This window comes from Macaca fascicularis, chromosome 19 (assembly GCF_037993035.2).
Source record: "Macaca fascicularis isolate 582-1 chromosome 19, T2T-MFA8v1.1".
In the NCBI taxonomy this organism is placed as follows: Eukaryota; Metazoa; Chordata; class Mammalia; order Primates; family Cercopithecidae; genus Macaca; species Macaca fascicularis.
The window spans coordinates 45,977,501-45,992,290 of NC_088393.1; the positions used below are offsets into that span (position 1 = coordinate 45,977,501).

The 14,790-nt window shown below is 54.4% G+C and overlaps 2 protein-coding genes across 5 annotated transcripts in view; one reads left to right on the forward strand and one right to left on the reverse strand.

Moving 5' to 3' along the window:
• NFKBIB (NFKB inhibitor beta) overlaps positions 1-8,627 on the forward strand; it is a 12,098-nt gene extending 3,471 nt beyond the window's left edge. The window contains exons 2-6 of one of the 4 annotated variants that reach the window (XM_005589143.5): positions 3,666-3,771; positions 3,854-4,187; positions 6,961-7,049; positions 7,139-7,399; positions 8,466-8,627. In XM_005589143.5, the coding sequence (XP_005589200.2) occupies positions 3,666-3,771; positions 3,854-4,187; positions 6,961-7,049; positions 7,139-7,399; positions 8,466-8,567 (892 nt within the window). In that variant the 3' untranslated portion in view covers positions 8,568-8,627. The remainder of the gene's footprint in view (positions 1-3,665; positions 3,772-3,853; positions 4,188-6,960; positions 7,050-7,138; positions 7,400-8,465) is intronic. The other 3 variants (XM_045379579.3, XM_015441440.4, XM_074023471.1) reach the window with 3 other exon arrangements.
• Positions 8,628-8,713: 86 nt separating this feature from the next.
• On the reverse strand, positions 8,714-12,172 carry CCER2 (coiled-coil glutamate rich protein 2). The gene is made up of 5 exons (XM_045379583.2): positions 12,087-12,172; positions 11,818-11,858; positions 11,572-11,659; positions 10,573-11,090; positions 8,714-9,042 (listed from the first exon to the last, which is right to left on the reverse strand). The coding sequence occupies exons 1-5, from the start codon at positions 12,142-12,144 to the stop codon at positions 8,956-8,958; spliced, it is 792 nt and encodes a 263-aa protein (XP_045235518.2). The 5' UTR covers positions 12,145-12,172; the 3' UTR covers positions 8,714-8,955.
• Between the last annotated feature and the right edge of the window lie 2,618 nt (positions 12,173-14,790).

A 14,790-nucleotide genomic window follows, 5' to 3' on the forward strand; every position in this document is an offset into this window, starting at 1 on the left:
CTACCTACCTACCTGCCTGCCTGCCTGCCTGCCTGCCTATTGACAGGGTCTTACCTAGGCTGGATACAGTGTCTCAATCATGGCTTACTGCAGTCTTGAACTCCTACCAAGCCATCCCCCTACCCCAGCCTCCCAAGTAGCTAGGACTACAGGTTTGCTCCACCATGTCTGGGTAATTTATTTATATCTAAAGGGTGTTTCTTGTAGACCATGTATAATTGTGTTTTGCTTTCTTTTTAATAGAGACAGGATCTTGCTATGTTGCCCAGGCTTATCTTGAATGCCTGGGCTCAAGCAATCCACCTGCCTCAGCCTCCTAAAGTGCTAGGATTATAGGCATGAGCCACCACCCCTGGCCTTTGTTTTTTTATTCAATCTAACAATCTCTACCCTTTTTTTTTTTTGAGGCAAGGTCTTGCTCTGTCACCCAGGCTGGAGTGCAGTGGCATGATCATGGCTTACTGTAGCCACGACCTCCTGGCTCAAGTGATCCTTGCACCTCAGCCTCCTGAGTAGCTAGGACCACAGGCACATGCCACCATGCCTGGCAAACTTTTAAATTTTTTTGTAGAGACAGGGTCCCCCTGTGTTCTCAAACTCTTTTTTTTTTTTTGAGACACGGTCTCATTCTGTCACCCAGGCTAGAGTGTAGTGGCACTGTCTCTGCTCGCTGAAACCTCTACCTCCGGGGTTCAAGCAGTTCTACTGCCTCAGCCTCCTAAATTTGGGATTACAGGCGTGTGCCACCACACCTGGCTAATTTTTGTATTTTTAGTAGCAACAGCAGTTTCACCATGTTGGCCAGGCTGGTCTCGAACTTCTGACCTCAGGTGATCCACCCGCTGTGGCCTCTCAGAGTGCTGGGATTACAGGTGTGAGCCGCTGTGTGCAGCGGTGGTCTTAAACTCTTGAGCTCAAGCAATCTTCCCACCTTGGTCTCCCAAAGCGCTGGATTACAAGGATGAACCACTGTGCCCAGCCAGTCTCTGCCTTTTAATTAGTGTTTAGACCATTTACATTTAATTTGATATTGATATGATTGTGTAAATTTATCCCATTTCTATTATATATATTCTATTTATCTATGTTTTCTTTTTCCTCCTTTTTGCCTTTTATTGGGTATAGTTTTTGTTACTTTTTTTCAATCCTGCTCCTTCTGAATAGTGTTTTTCATTTTTTTTTTTTTTGTTTGCTTATTGGATATTCCTCTTTTTGTTATGTTAGTGGTTGCTTTAAGGTGGGGGTTGGCAAACTATGGCCTCCAGGCAAAATCTAGCCAGCCATCTGCTTTTGTATGGTTATGAGCTAAGAATGGTCTTTACATTTTTAAACAGTTTCTAAAAATCAAAAGAAGGATAATGTTATATGGCAAGTGAAAATATATAAAATTCATATTTCAAGCTCCATAAATAAAGTTCTTTTGGAATGCAAGCAAGCTCATTCATTTACATACTGACACAGCAGAGTCGAGTAGTCAAAATAAACCATATGACTGCTGGGCTTAGTGGCTGACGCCTGTAATCCCAGCACATTGGGAGGCCGAGGCGGGCAGATCACGAGGTCAGGAGATCGAGACCATCCTGGCTAACACGGTGAAACCCTGTCTCTACTAAAAATGCAAACAATTAGCCGGGCATGGTGGCAGGCGCCTGTAGTCCCAGCTAATTGGGAAGCAGGAGAATCGCTTGAACCCAGGAGGCGGAGGTTACAGTGAGCCAAGATCACGCCACTGCACTTCAGCCTGGGCAGCAGAGCGAGACTCCATCTCAAAAAAACAAAACAAAAACAGAAACAAACAAACAAACAAAAAACAGAAAGAGAAACTATTGACTTATAAAGACTAAAATAGTTATCTGGCTCCTTACAGAAAAAATTTGCTGATTCCTGCTGTAGGGTTGATAGTTTACAACTTTAAGTTATCATGGGCTACCTTAAAGTGAAATTATGCCATTCCACATAGAGTAAAAGAACTTTATTTTATTTTATTATTATTATTTGAGACGGAGTCTCACTCTGTCGCCCAGGCTGGAGTGCAGTAGCACGATCTCGGCTCACTGCAAGCTCCACCTCTCCGGTTCAAGTGATTGTCCTGCCTCAGCCTCCTGAGTAGCTGGGATTACAGGCACGTGCCACCATGCCTGGCTAATTTTTTGTGTGTTTTTTGTAGAGACAGGGTCTCATCGTGTTGGCCAGGTTGGTCTCAAACTCCTGACCTCAAGTGATCCATCTGTCTCAGCCTCCCAAAGTGCTGGGATTACAGGTGTGAGCCACCGTGCCCAGCATAATGAACTGTTTTAATATTCTTGTTTGCAAATTCTAACATTTGTGTCATTTCTGGGTCAGTTTCAATTGATTGATGGTTCCTATTATGGATCATATTTTCCTGCTTCTTTACATGCCTGATAATCTTTGGTTAGGTGCCAGACATGGTGAATTTTTTTTTTTTTTTTTTTTGAGACAGAGTCTCGCTCTGTTGCCCAGGCTGGAGTGCAGTGGTGCGATCTCTGCTCACTGCAAGCTCCGCCTCCTGGGTTCACACCATTCTCCTGCCTCAGCCTCCCGAGTAGCTGGGACTACAGGCGCCCGCCACCACGCCCGGCTAATTTTTTGTATTTTTAGTAGAGACGGGGTTTCACCGTGGTAGCCAGGATGGTCTCGATCTCCTGACCTCAGGATCCACCCACCTTGGCCTCCCAAAGTGCTGGGATTACAGGCGTGAGCCACCGCGCCCGGCCAACATTGTGAATTTTACCTTGTTAGTCTGGATAGTTGTGTATTCCTATAAATATTCTTGAATATTATTCTGGGGTGGAATTAAATTACTCAGAAGTAGTAGTTTGAGTCTTTCAAGTTATTGCTTTTATGGTTTGTTAGGTGGGTGTTGAGCAGTACCCCATCTACAGCTAATTAATTCCCCACTATTGAGGCAAGTATCCCACCCAATAGCCTGTGATTATGTTTTTCCAGCCTGGCTGGTGGGAACACTCACGATTCCTGGCCCCGTGTGAGTAACAAGCACTTTTCTGAAATCCTTTTGGATGGTTTTCCCATCCCCACAGACTCACGGGCATGGCTGGTCCGTATTCTCCGGAATACGCAAGAGAACCTCCCCCAGGAGTCTCTCCTTTGGCAACTGTCTTTGTTTTGTACCCTGTCCTGTGACTAGCCACCCTGGTCTCCACACACTCTTCCTCCGTGTCCATCTCCTGACCTCAGACAGCCTGATGGGCTCTGCTTGGATTCTCTGCACCATGGCTTTGACTCTCTCTCAAGACAATAAACTGTGGCAGTCAAGTGTGGGCCCCACCTTGTGTTTCCTGTCTTTCAGGGGTCACTGTGATTCACTGCACGATGTCCGGTGTCTTCAACACTGTTACTTCATATACTGTATTTCGTCTGATTCTTGTTTGCTTGTTTGTTTCACTTGGGAGGGGATTCTGGTCCATGTTACTTCATCTTGGGCAGAAGTGGAAATCCCAGTGAATAAACATTGATTCCACGAATTTGCTGATGAAACTCTGACCTCTGACCTCCCAGCTAGCTGACAGGGGATTCTGGGAACTGTGGTCACAAGGCCTAGCATACAGGAGGCGCCCCATGTTTGTCGAATGAAGGAATGCAAGAGGACTTGAACTTTGCCCTCTGACCCCGGTCTTTGTCCCCAGGGCACTGCACTTGGCCGTGATTCATCAGCATGAACCCTTCCTGGATTTTCTTCTAGGCTTCTCAGCTGGTACTGAGTACATGGACCTGCAGAATGACCTAGGCCAGGTGAGCCACGAGGGGATGGTGTAGGGCTTGGGGTCCAGGGTCCCCAGTGTGACTCCCTACCGCCTGTCCTCTGCTTCTGCAGACGGCCCTGCACCTGGCAGCCATCCTGGGGGAGGCATCCACGGTGGAGAAGCTGTATGCAGCAGGCGCCGGGCTGTGCGTGGCGGAGCGTAGGGGCCACACGGCGCTGCACCTGGCCTGCCGTGTGGGAGCACACGCCTGTGCCCGTGCCCTGCTTCAGCCCCGCCCCCGGCGCCCCAGGGAAGCCCCCGACACCTCCCTCGCTCAGGGCCCTGACCATACTCCCGACACCAACCACACCCCTGTCGCCTTGTACCCCGATTCCGACTTGGAGAAGGAAGAAGAGGAGAGTGAGGAGGACTGGAAGCTGCAGCTGGAGGCTGAAAACTACGAGGGTGAGGGTCGTGCATCATCAGGGAAGGACTCAGCTCCCGGGCTAGGCGAGAGCACCTGGCCCTGGGCTCAGCTTCCCTGATTCGAGACCGAGCTCCTTGGGAAATCATACCTAGGCTTCAGGAGCCCAGACATTGGGACCAGGGACCTCCACTCAGGGTCCAGATGATTGAGAATTGGATATGTAGGACCCAGGACCCCCACCTGGAGGCCCCAGGTCACTTGGGATGCAGACCTGTCACCCACAGACCCAGAGCTGCCAGGATCCAGTTGTTGGACCCCCAGGCTCCCCACCTGCAGAATGCATTGCAGCTGGGATCCCTACCCCACCCAGGACCAGGGAATGCAGAGCTCAGGCCCTCTGTGAAACTCTGGCACCCCAGGTTCCCAGCGATGGGCAGCAGGGTTCAGAGACAGCCCTCCTTAGCCTCATGGGAAGAAGGGCTTATCTGCCCACAGCCCTAACATCCAAGTTTCTGTTCCCCTGCCTATAAGCCCAGCCACCTGAGACCAGACCCCTCCTCAGATGGACTGAGGTCATTCAGGACCCAGTGTTCAGGGCCTACCTCTCAGCCCCAGGTCACAGGCTTTTCAGCTACTTGGTACCTTTTTTTTTTTTTTTTTTTTTTTGAGATAGAGTCTCGCTCTGTTGCCCAGGTTGGAGTGCAGTGGCGCCATCTTGGCTCACTGCAACCTCCACCTCCCAGGTTCAGGTGATTCTCCTGCTTCAGCCTCCTGAGTTGCTGGGATTACAAGGATTACAGGCACATGCTACCATGCCCAGCTTATTTTTGTATTTTTAGTGGAGACGGGGTTTTACCATGTTGACCAGGCTGGTCTTCAACTCCTGGCCTCAGGTGATCTGCCCGCCACGGCCTCCCAAAGTGCTGGGATTATAAGTGTGAGCCACCGTGCCTGGGCAGCAACCTTAATTTAAGGGTTTTTTTTTTTTTTTTTTTTTTTTTTTTGACATGGAGTCTCGCTCTGTCGCCCAGGCTGGAGGGCAGTGGCGCTATCTTGGCTCACTGCAAGCTCCACCTCCCGGGTTCATGCCATTCTCCTGCCTCAGCCTCCCGAGTAGCTGGGACTACAGGTGCCCACTACCACACCCAGCTAATTTTTTGTATTTTTAGTAGAGACGGGGTTTCATTATGTTAGCCAGAATGGTCTGGATCTCCTCACCTCATGATCTGCCCGCTTCAGCCTCCCAAAGTGCTGGGATTACAGGCGTGAGCCACTGTGCCTGGCCAATTTAAGTTTGTTTTAAAGATGATCTCACTGTCACCCAGGCTGGAGTGCAGTGATACCATCACAGTGTGCTGCACCCTTGATCTGCACTTAAATGATCCTCTGGTCTCAGACTTCCAAGTAGCTAGGACTACAGGTGTGCACCACCACACTTGGCTAATTTTTTATTTATTGTTTATTCTTTTTTTTTGTTTGTTTTTTTGAGATGGAGTCTTGCTCTATTGCCCAGGCTGGAGTGCAGTGGTGTGATCTTAGCTCACTGCAACCTCTGCCTCCTGGTTTCAAGCGATTCTTTTGCCTCAGCCTCCTGAGTAGCTGGGGCTACAGGCATGTGCCACCATGCCTGGTGCCACCACGCCTGGCTATTTTTTTGTTTTTTTTGAGACAGAGTCTCGCTCTGTTGCCCAGGCTGGAGTGCAGTGGCTGGATCTCAGCTCACTGCAAGCTCCGCCTCCCGAGTTTACGCCATTCTCCTGCCTCAGCCTCCTGAGTAGCTGGAACTACAGGCGCCCGCCACCATGCCCAGCTAGTTTTTTGTATTTTTTTAGTAGAGACAGGGTTTCACCGTGTTAGCCAGGATGGTCTCGATCTCCTGACCTCGTGATCCGCCCGTCTCGGCCTCCCAAAGTGCTGGGATTACAGGCTTGAGCCACTGCGCCCGGCCTATTTTTTTGTATTTTTAGTAGAGACGGGGTTTCACCATGTTAGGATGGCCTCAGTCTCCTGACCTCGTGATCCTCCCGCCTCAGCTTCCCAAAGTGCTGGGATTATAAGTGTGAGCCACCATGCCGGGCCTATTCTTTTTTCTTTGAGATGGAGTTTTGCTTGTCACCAAGGCTGGAGTGCAGTGGTGCTGTCTCGGCTCACTGCAAGCTCTGCCTCCCGGGTTCACACCATTCTCCTGCCTCAGCCTCCTGAGTAGCTGGGATTACAGGCATGTGCCACCAGGCCCAGCTAATTTTTGTATTTTTAGTGGAGACAGGGTTTTACCATGTTGGCCAGGCTGGTCTGGAACTCCTGACCTCAAATGATCTGCCTGCCTCGGCCTCCCACAGTGCTGGGATTACAGGCGTGAGCCACCGTGCCCAGCCTTTATTTTTTATTTTTAGTAGAGACGAGGTCTTGCCATGTTGCCCAGGCTGCTTCTTGAACTCCTGGGCTCAAGTGATCTTCTTGCTTTGGCCTCTCAAAGTGCTGGGATTACAGGTGTGAGCCAGCATGCCAGCTCAGGTCCTTTGTGAAGTAAGAGCAGAGACTTGGGTCTACACCTGGCCCCAAAATCCAGACCCCCTGTCCACAGAACCCAGGCTCTTTACCCACGGGCCCCAGGCTTCGAACAACCCAGGCCTAGCACTTGCCAGCAAGCTCAGGCCATCCAAGACAGGACCCAGGTACCTCTTTGCCATACCCACGAATTCAGGAACCAGCCCCCAAACCTGATCACCCTCAGGCCACGTGACCCTCCCTCAGGATCAAAGCACAGGGGGGACCCCTCACCTCATCTGACACCAATCACTCTGTCCCCAGGCCACACCCCACTCCATGTGGCCGTTATCCACAAAGATGTGGAGATGGTTCGGCTGCTCCGAGATGCTGGAGCTGACCTTGACAAACCGGTGAGCCCCAACCTGGGGGAAGGTGCCGTCGGCGGGAGGGGGCTTATCCCGCCTTCGGGCCCTCTGACCTTTCTGCTGCTCCCCCACAGGAGCCCACGTGCGGCCGGAGCCCTCTGCACTTGGCAGTGGAGGCCCAGGCGGCCGATGTGCTGGAGCTTCTCCTGAGGGCAGGCGCAAACCCTGTTGCCCGCATGTACGGTGGCCGCACCCCACTGGGCAGTGCCATGCTCCGGCCCAGCCCCATCCTCGCCCGCCTCCTCCGTGCACACGGAGCCCCTGAGCCTGAGGGCGAGGACGACAAACCCGGCCCCTGCAGCAGCAGTAGCGACAGCGACAGCGGAGACGAGGGCGTGAGTCAGGAGAGACAGGGCAGCCCAGCTGGGGGTTCAGGATAGACCGGCAGGCAAGAAGCCGGAGAAGATAATTAGGCACCGACCTTGGGCTGCTGTTAGAGAACTCAGGCAGCAGCGGCCAGTGACACGGGGCACTAGTCAGGAGAGACCTGGACAGGGGTGGTGGGAAGAGCTTGGGCAGAAGTGACTGAAAAACTAAGACAGTGGCAAAGGTAGAACTCAGGCAGGGGTGGAGAAAAGACCTTGGTCGCAGTGATTGGTGAACACAGGCAGGGGTGGGTGGCAGCACCAGGGGTGATTTTAGGGAGCAGGAGTTGGAGATCTCAGGCTGTGAAAAGACAACGTTGCGTGGCAGTGATTTGAACACCAGCAGTGGTGGGGCAGGACCCACGCCAGCGGTGGGGAGAGAGAGAGTCAGAGAACCCAGCTATATGGATGCAACCTTGGGCAAGGCGCGGTGCTAAATGATGGGTGTGGAGGAATTTGGGTAAAGGCAGAGAGAAGGGGTGGAGGAGGGCCACCTCAGTTGCCGAAACACTGGAGTGACGGCTGAGCTAGAAATTGGTCTGTAGAAGTGACCTTGAAAATGGAGTGCTGGCTGGGTGTGGTGGCTCACGCCTGTAATCCCAGCACTTTGGGAGGCCGAGGCGGGCGGATGACAAGGTCAGGAGTTCGAGACCAGCCTGGCCAACGTGGCAGGACCCCGTCTCTACTAAAAATACAAAAATTAGCTGGGCGTGGTGGCGCATGCCTGCAATCCCAGCTACTTGGGAGGCTGAGGTAGGAGAATCGCTTGAACCTGGGAAGCGGAGGTTGCAGTGAACCTAGATCGCACCATTGCACTCCAGCCTGGGCTACAGAGCGAGACTCCATTTCAAAAAAAAAAAAGAGAGAAGAAAAGAAAATGGAGTTCTGAGAGCTAGGAAACGGGGAGGTTTAGCCAGGAGCAGGGAAACTTGGGCTTTGAGGCAAGACCCAATTCTTAGGGTGCTCTATGAGGACATGGGTGGCAGGCAAAGTGACAGCCACCTGAGCCCCTCTGCCTGGTCCCCTTTGCCCCCAGGATGAATACGACGACATTGTGGTTCACAGCGGCCGCAGCCACACCCGGCTGCCTCCCACCCCAGCCTCAAAACCTCTTCCTGACGACCCCGGCCCCGTCTGATTCATTTCATTGTTAATATAACTTTCCATTTAATAAATAAAACCCCCGTTCTGACAACCAGAGGCCAGACTGATCTCGTCTTCCCATCCTCTGGGTCCTTCTGGGGCCCGTCCCTGTCACATCAAGTGCTGTTCACGGAGGCAGGCTGCGTTTCTTTGTGCTTTATTCACTCAGAAGGGTTGGGGTGGGAGTGCGCAGGTGTGGGGGTGCTTCCTCAGTTGGGGCTGAGCCCAGCTCAGACTCGCCTCCTTGGGTGTGTTTCCAAGGCACGCCCATCTCCTCCCCTGCTTGGGTAGGGGTGGCGTGAGGTGCCAGGTGAGGTGGAGGCTTTGGGGTCAACAGTCCTAAGCCACGGTGTGTCGGGAGGAAGGAGGGCCTGAGGCAGGGGTCAGCCCTCCCTCCTGAGCTGCTCCCCCAGCGTCTCTGTCACCTTCAGTTCGTCTCTCAAGTGCTCCAGCCGCTCCACCTCCTGTGCCTGGTGGGGTCAGAAATGGGGTGGTCAGCACCCACCTTCAAAGGCAGGCCACTGTGATTGTGGGCCATGTGGGTTCTCATAGTGGCATCCAGCAGCAGTCGTTCTGATCGTCGTGGACTGCGATGGTGACCATCCTGACTGCTGTAACCCCGGAAGAGGTGCTGGCTAATGTGACCACAGCCAACAGCAGTGGCTTGGGACTGGCAAAGGTGCCTGGGATGGGCACCTTGTGACGTGACGGCACTTTATTTTTAAGACGGAGTCTCGCTCTGTCACCCAGGCTGGAGTGCAGTGGCACGATCTTGGCTCACTATAACCTCCACCTCCCGGGTTCAAGCAATTCTCCTGCCTTAGCCTCCCGAGTAGCTGGGATTACAGGCACCCACCACCAACGCCTGGCTGATTTTTTGTATTTTTAGTAGAGATGAGGTTTCACCATGTTGGCCAGGCTGGTCTCAAACTGCTGACCTTAGGTGATCCACCCGCCTCAGCCTCCCAAAGTGCTGGGATTGCAGGCGTGAGCCACTAGGCCCAGCCTTATTTATTTTTAAAGATGGTTTTGCTCTGTTGCCCAGGCGGGAGTGCTATGGCACAATCATGGCTCAATGCAGCCTCAACCGCCTGGGTCCAAGCGATCGTACCACCTCAGCCTCCTGAGAGCTGGGACCAGGCGTGCGCCACCATGCCTGGCTAATTTCTTAAATTATTTGTAGGGCCGGGCGCAGTGGCTCAAGCCTGTAATCCCAGCACTTTGGGAGGCCGAGACGGGTGGATCACGAGGTCAGGAGATCGAGACCATTCTGGCTAACATGGTGAAACCCCGTCTCTACTAAAAATACAAAAAACTAGCCGGGTGTGGTGGCGGGCGCCTGTAGTCCCAGCTACTCGGAGGCTGAGGCGGGAGAATGGCGTGAACCCGGGAGGTGGAGCTTGCAGTGAGCCGAGATCGTGCCACTGCACTCCAGCCTGGGCGACAGAGCGAGACTCTGTCTCAAAAAAAAAAAAAAAAAAAAAAAAAAATTATTTGTAGAGTCAGGGTTTCACTATGTTGCCCAGGCTGGTCTTGAACTCCTGGCCTCAAGGGATTCTCCCACCTTGGCCTCTGAAAGGATTCCCCTCCCTAGGATTACAGGTGTGAGCCACCATGCCCAGCCTGTTATTGGTACCACCAATCATGGTGACACCTTGTTTACCATGACCCAGCAATGGTATCTATCTGTCACCTAGTGAAGCAGGCACAGCAGCCACTTTTCATGGTGGCCAACTTGCTAGTGACGGTGGCTTGCTTCTGTGCAATAATGGCACCATCTTGGTTGCTGTAGTCCATACGGTAGTATGGAAGTATGAGGCAGAGGCCTTGCACGGAAGTTGTTACCCAGTCCTGGTGTCGGTCTTGGCCACTGAGATCCACTAGTGATGGATCTGGTGGTGCAGGGCCAGCATGGGTGGCTGCTGAGTTGTAACTCCACTGACCATTGTCAGCCCTGCCTCTACACTGTTTTGGTGTTCCTCCTCCATCCCCCTACTCACCTCACTCTCCAAAGCCTCCTTCTCCTCCTGCCTGGGCTCAGCCCCTGGCTGGTGGTGGTGGTGGTGGTGGGGTGAGTCCTCGTGCCTCTCTCCTCCGCCTCTCTCGGCCCCCTGCCACAGGCTGCGGTCCCCACCCAGCACCCGCACCCCCTTCTCCTCTGCCTGGAACTGGGCCGTCTCTTCGTCGCTGGCCTTCTCTGCCACTTGCTTCTGGAGGTCCCCTCCATTCTCTAGATGCTGCTGCCACAGGTCCTCGAAGGTCTCCATGGGCCCCCTCTTCCTCTGCTCCTTCTCATCCTCCTCGTCCTCCTCCCGGTGGAGCTGGCGGTGCCCTTGCTCACGGATGGCTTGTTCCTGGACCTCGGACTTGTGGGTCCTCTCTGCCACCTCCTCCTTTTCCTCATCCCTCACCTCCTGGCTGGACCTCGTCTTCCCAGCCTCCTTCTTCTTGAAATCCCCAAGCAGCAGGCCTTTCTCCTCGGTGGATGCACAGCCATGGGGCTCTGTGCCGCACATCTCTGGCAGAAACGGAAAGGACGCTCTCCAAGCATCCAGTTGGGAAACTGAGGCCGGGCATGGAGGCTCACGCCTGTCATCTCAGCACTTAGGGAGGCCGAGATGGCTGATCACCTCAGGTCAGGGGTTCGAATTGGGAAACTGAGGTCTTAAAGAGTTCTGGGGCCTGCCCGAAGTCTCACAGGGGCGCTGCCCAGACTGGAAGGGGAGGGTCCTATTTCATCCTACCTGGGAGGGGACGTTCCCTGCCCCGTCCGGTCCCTCTGCAGGGAGCCACAAGGGTGGAGCTGGTGGCCAGACTCTGTCAGGTGTGAACGCTGGGCAGTGCCCTGCTGGCCCAGGCAGCGGGCTCTGGGGATGAGGACCCCTTCCTCCAGGTAGCCCGGGCGGGAGAGCATGTGGGCACCCGGGCAGGACCCTGGGTGGGGTGAGGTCAGGTCCGATGGGGCTCCGGAGGGCAAGTGTGGCCCGGGTCCTCCTTACCCTTGTGGAGAAGAGCAGTGCAGGGTCCTCTCTGGACCTGGCCCACAGTCAGCACCTCTGTGACCACCTCTGCCAGACAGCGGGTCAGCTGGGGGGCAGGGGTGCCGGGTCAGAGGGGAAGTTGAGGGCAGGGGAGATGGGGAGGAGCACGGCTGGTTTGAGGGCAATGGGGATCATGGGGCAGGCTGTGCAGGGAGGGCGGGGCCCCAGCTAGGTGAGGCAGGGCAAGGGCTCCACACTCCTCACCTCCTCCTTGGAGGGTCTCAGTGCCAGGGGAGCAGCGGTGGCTGTGGAGAAAGGAGACTGGCACTGGGCTTGGCCGCCCTGGCTGCTGTCCCCGGTACCGACCCCAGCCCCACGGACGTGCCAGTCCCCACACATCCCCTCCTCATCCCATCTGGCAGGTGCAGCGTCCCCAGCTGGAGGCTCGGCCCCTGAAGCCTCTGCTGGCTGCACTGCCCACTCCCTCCCACCCAAGTCCCTGCTCCCCAGCCCCTGGCGGGTCCCACACTCACCTGTCCCCAGCAGCAGCAGCAGCAGCAGCAGCGCAGAGGCTGGCCCTCGGGGCGGCATGGTGGGCGTCCCACGGGTCCAAGGCACTGTGCGGGCCAGGGTTGCAGCGCCTTATAACCCACGCGGGGACTCCGCAGGGGAGGAAGTGATGTCACCGCCGCCCCCTCCCCACCCGCGGTGGGGTGACATCTGCAGGGCGGCCGCCTGCCTGAGACCCTCAATTATTCATGAGGCCTCCGTCCTGCACGCACTCCCCTCGAGGCTTCTGGCCAGGAGCGTGGCGCGGAGGGTGGGGGCCTCCCTTTTTTGTTTTTTTGAGACAAGGTCTGGCTCTGTCGCCCAGGCTGGAGGGCAGTGGCGCCATTACAGCTCACTGCAGGCTCCTGAACACAACTGATGCTCCCACCTCAGCCTCCCAAGTAGCTGGGACCACAGGCGTGCACACTGTATCTGGCTAATAATGTTTATTTTTTGTAGAGACAGGGTTTCATTTTGTTGGCCAGGCTGGTCTCAGACTCCTGGGCTCAAGTGATGCTCTCGTCTGGGCCTCCCAAAGTGCTGGGATTACAGGCCTGAGTTGCCATACCTGGCCTGGGGGGTCTCTTCCCAGAGCAGCATGGTCTGGTACGCTCGCCCTCCATGCTGGCAGGTGGACCTGGATGGGGACCCAGAGGCAACCACTCACAGACAGACCTCAGGCAACTCCTTCCCTTCCTGGGCCTGTTTTCTCATCCAGAGAGCAGGTCTTTCTCTTTAAGAGACAGGGTCTTGTTAGTTGCCCAGGCTGGAGTGCAGTGGCGCAATCAAAACTCACTGCAACCTCAAACTCTCAGACTCAAGGGGTCCTCCCACCTCAGCCTCCAGAGCAGTTGGGACTGCAGGCTTGCACTATCAGGCCAGGGTAATTTTTTTCATTTTTTGTGGAGAGGGGTTCTTGCTATGTTGCCCAGGCTGGTCTCAAACTCCTGACCTCAAATGATCCCCACACCCGGGCCTCCGAAGTGCTGGGATGACAGGCGTGAGTGAGCCACTATGCTTGGCTGAGTGGGTCTCATAAACCTGCCTCCTCAGAGGTTGCAGTTGGCTTCTGGCCTAAGCCCCAGCTCCACCACGTGCCGGCCGTGCAGCCCAGGATATCCGCTTAACTTCTCTAAGACCTGTTTCCTCACTGTAAATAGGGTGGGTGACAACCTACTCCACAGGTGGACAGTGAGGATTAAATAGTTGTGTGTATGGTATTTAGGGAAGTGCCTGGTACTGGGAACTGCGCACATCCAAGCACCTTCAGTCCAGTCATTTTTATTGAGCCTCTACTACATGCCAGGTCCTCTTTTAGACCTGAGGCTACAGCAGTGAGCCAGTTGGTGGATACCCCTGCCCTCCTGGAGCTGGTATCTGACACACATCAATACATATTAAGGAAGGCAGAAATTCATAAAAAATACAGTATCTCAGGCCGGGCATGGTAGCTCATGCCTGTAATCCCAGCACTTTGGGAGGCCGAGGGCGGATTACCTGAGGTCAGGAGTTCAAGACCAGCCTGGCCAACATGGTGAAACTCTATCTCTACTAAAAATACAAAAAATTAGCCGGACGTGGTGGCACTTGCCTGTAATCCCAGCCACACGGGAGGCTGAGGCACAAGAATCTCTCAGAGGTTGTAGTGAGCCGAGATCGCACCATTGCACTCCAGCCTGGGGCAGTGAGACTCCATCTCAAAAAAAAAAAAGTATCTCAGATGTGGATAGAGTGCTGCGGGGGTTTCACTGTGGTCATGGAAGACTTCTTGGAAGAGGTGACATTTGAGCTAAGGCCTGAGTGATAAGATGGAGGCCAGCACACACCATCTAGGGGAGACACAGCCGGGGAGGGAGACTCACCCATGCAAATGCAGGAAGGAGTCTGGAGAGTTTCAACAGCAAGGCGGGTCGGGTGGATCAAACAAGACAGAGAGATGGGCCAAAGAGGAAGGCGGAGTGGCTCAGGCAGGGTCTTAGGGGCCTTGATGACCACTTTACCCTGAAGCCACAGACCTCTGAGGAGGGGTGGGTCACCAAACTGAGGCGCTCACAGGTCCCTCTGGCTGTGTGGCAAGGATGGAGAGCAGGGAGCCAGTGAGGAGGTTTCCAGGGTTAACCAAAGGGGAGGAATCGGGGAGCAGGGCCAAGGTGGGGTCAGGGAGAAGAGATCAGTGGGCAGAGTCTGGAAACCTTTTTTGAGACCGAGTGTCGCTGTGTCGCCCAGGCTGGAGTGCAGTGGCATGATCTCCGCTCACCGCAACCTCTGCCTCCCAGGTTCAAGCGATTCTCCTGCCTCAGCCTCCCGAGTAGCTGGAATTACAGGCATGCGCCACCACGCCCGACTAATTTCTGTGTATTTTTAGTAGAGACGAGGTTTCACCATGTTGGCCAGGCTGGTCTTGAACTCCTGACCTCAGGTGATCCGCCTGCCTTGGCCTCCCAAAGTGCTGAGATTACAGGCATGAGCCACTGCCCCTTGCCAGATTCTGGAAATATTCCTAAGGCGGTGTTGCCAGGGTTGCTAATGAAGTGGATATGGATGACAAAAAAGTCGAGGCTAACCTGAAGGGTTATGGCCTGGGCAGCCAGGAAAATGTCCTGGGATGGGCGTGCCTGAGGAGGAGCCGGTGCAGGCAAAGTGATCAGAGGACCAGGTGGCTTCTCTGAGTTTGCGATGCCCACTGGG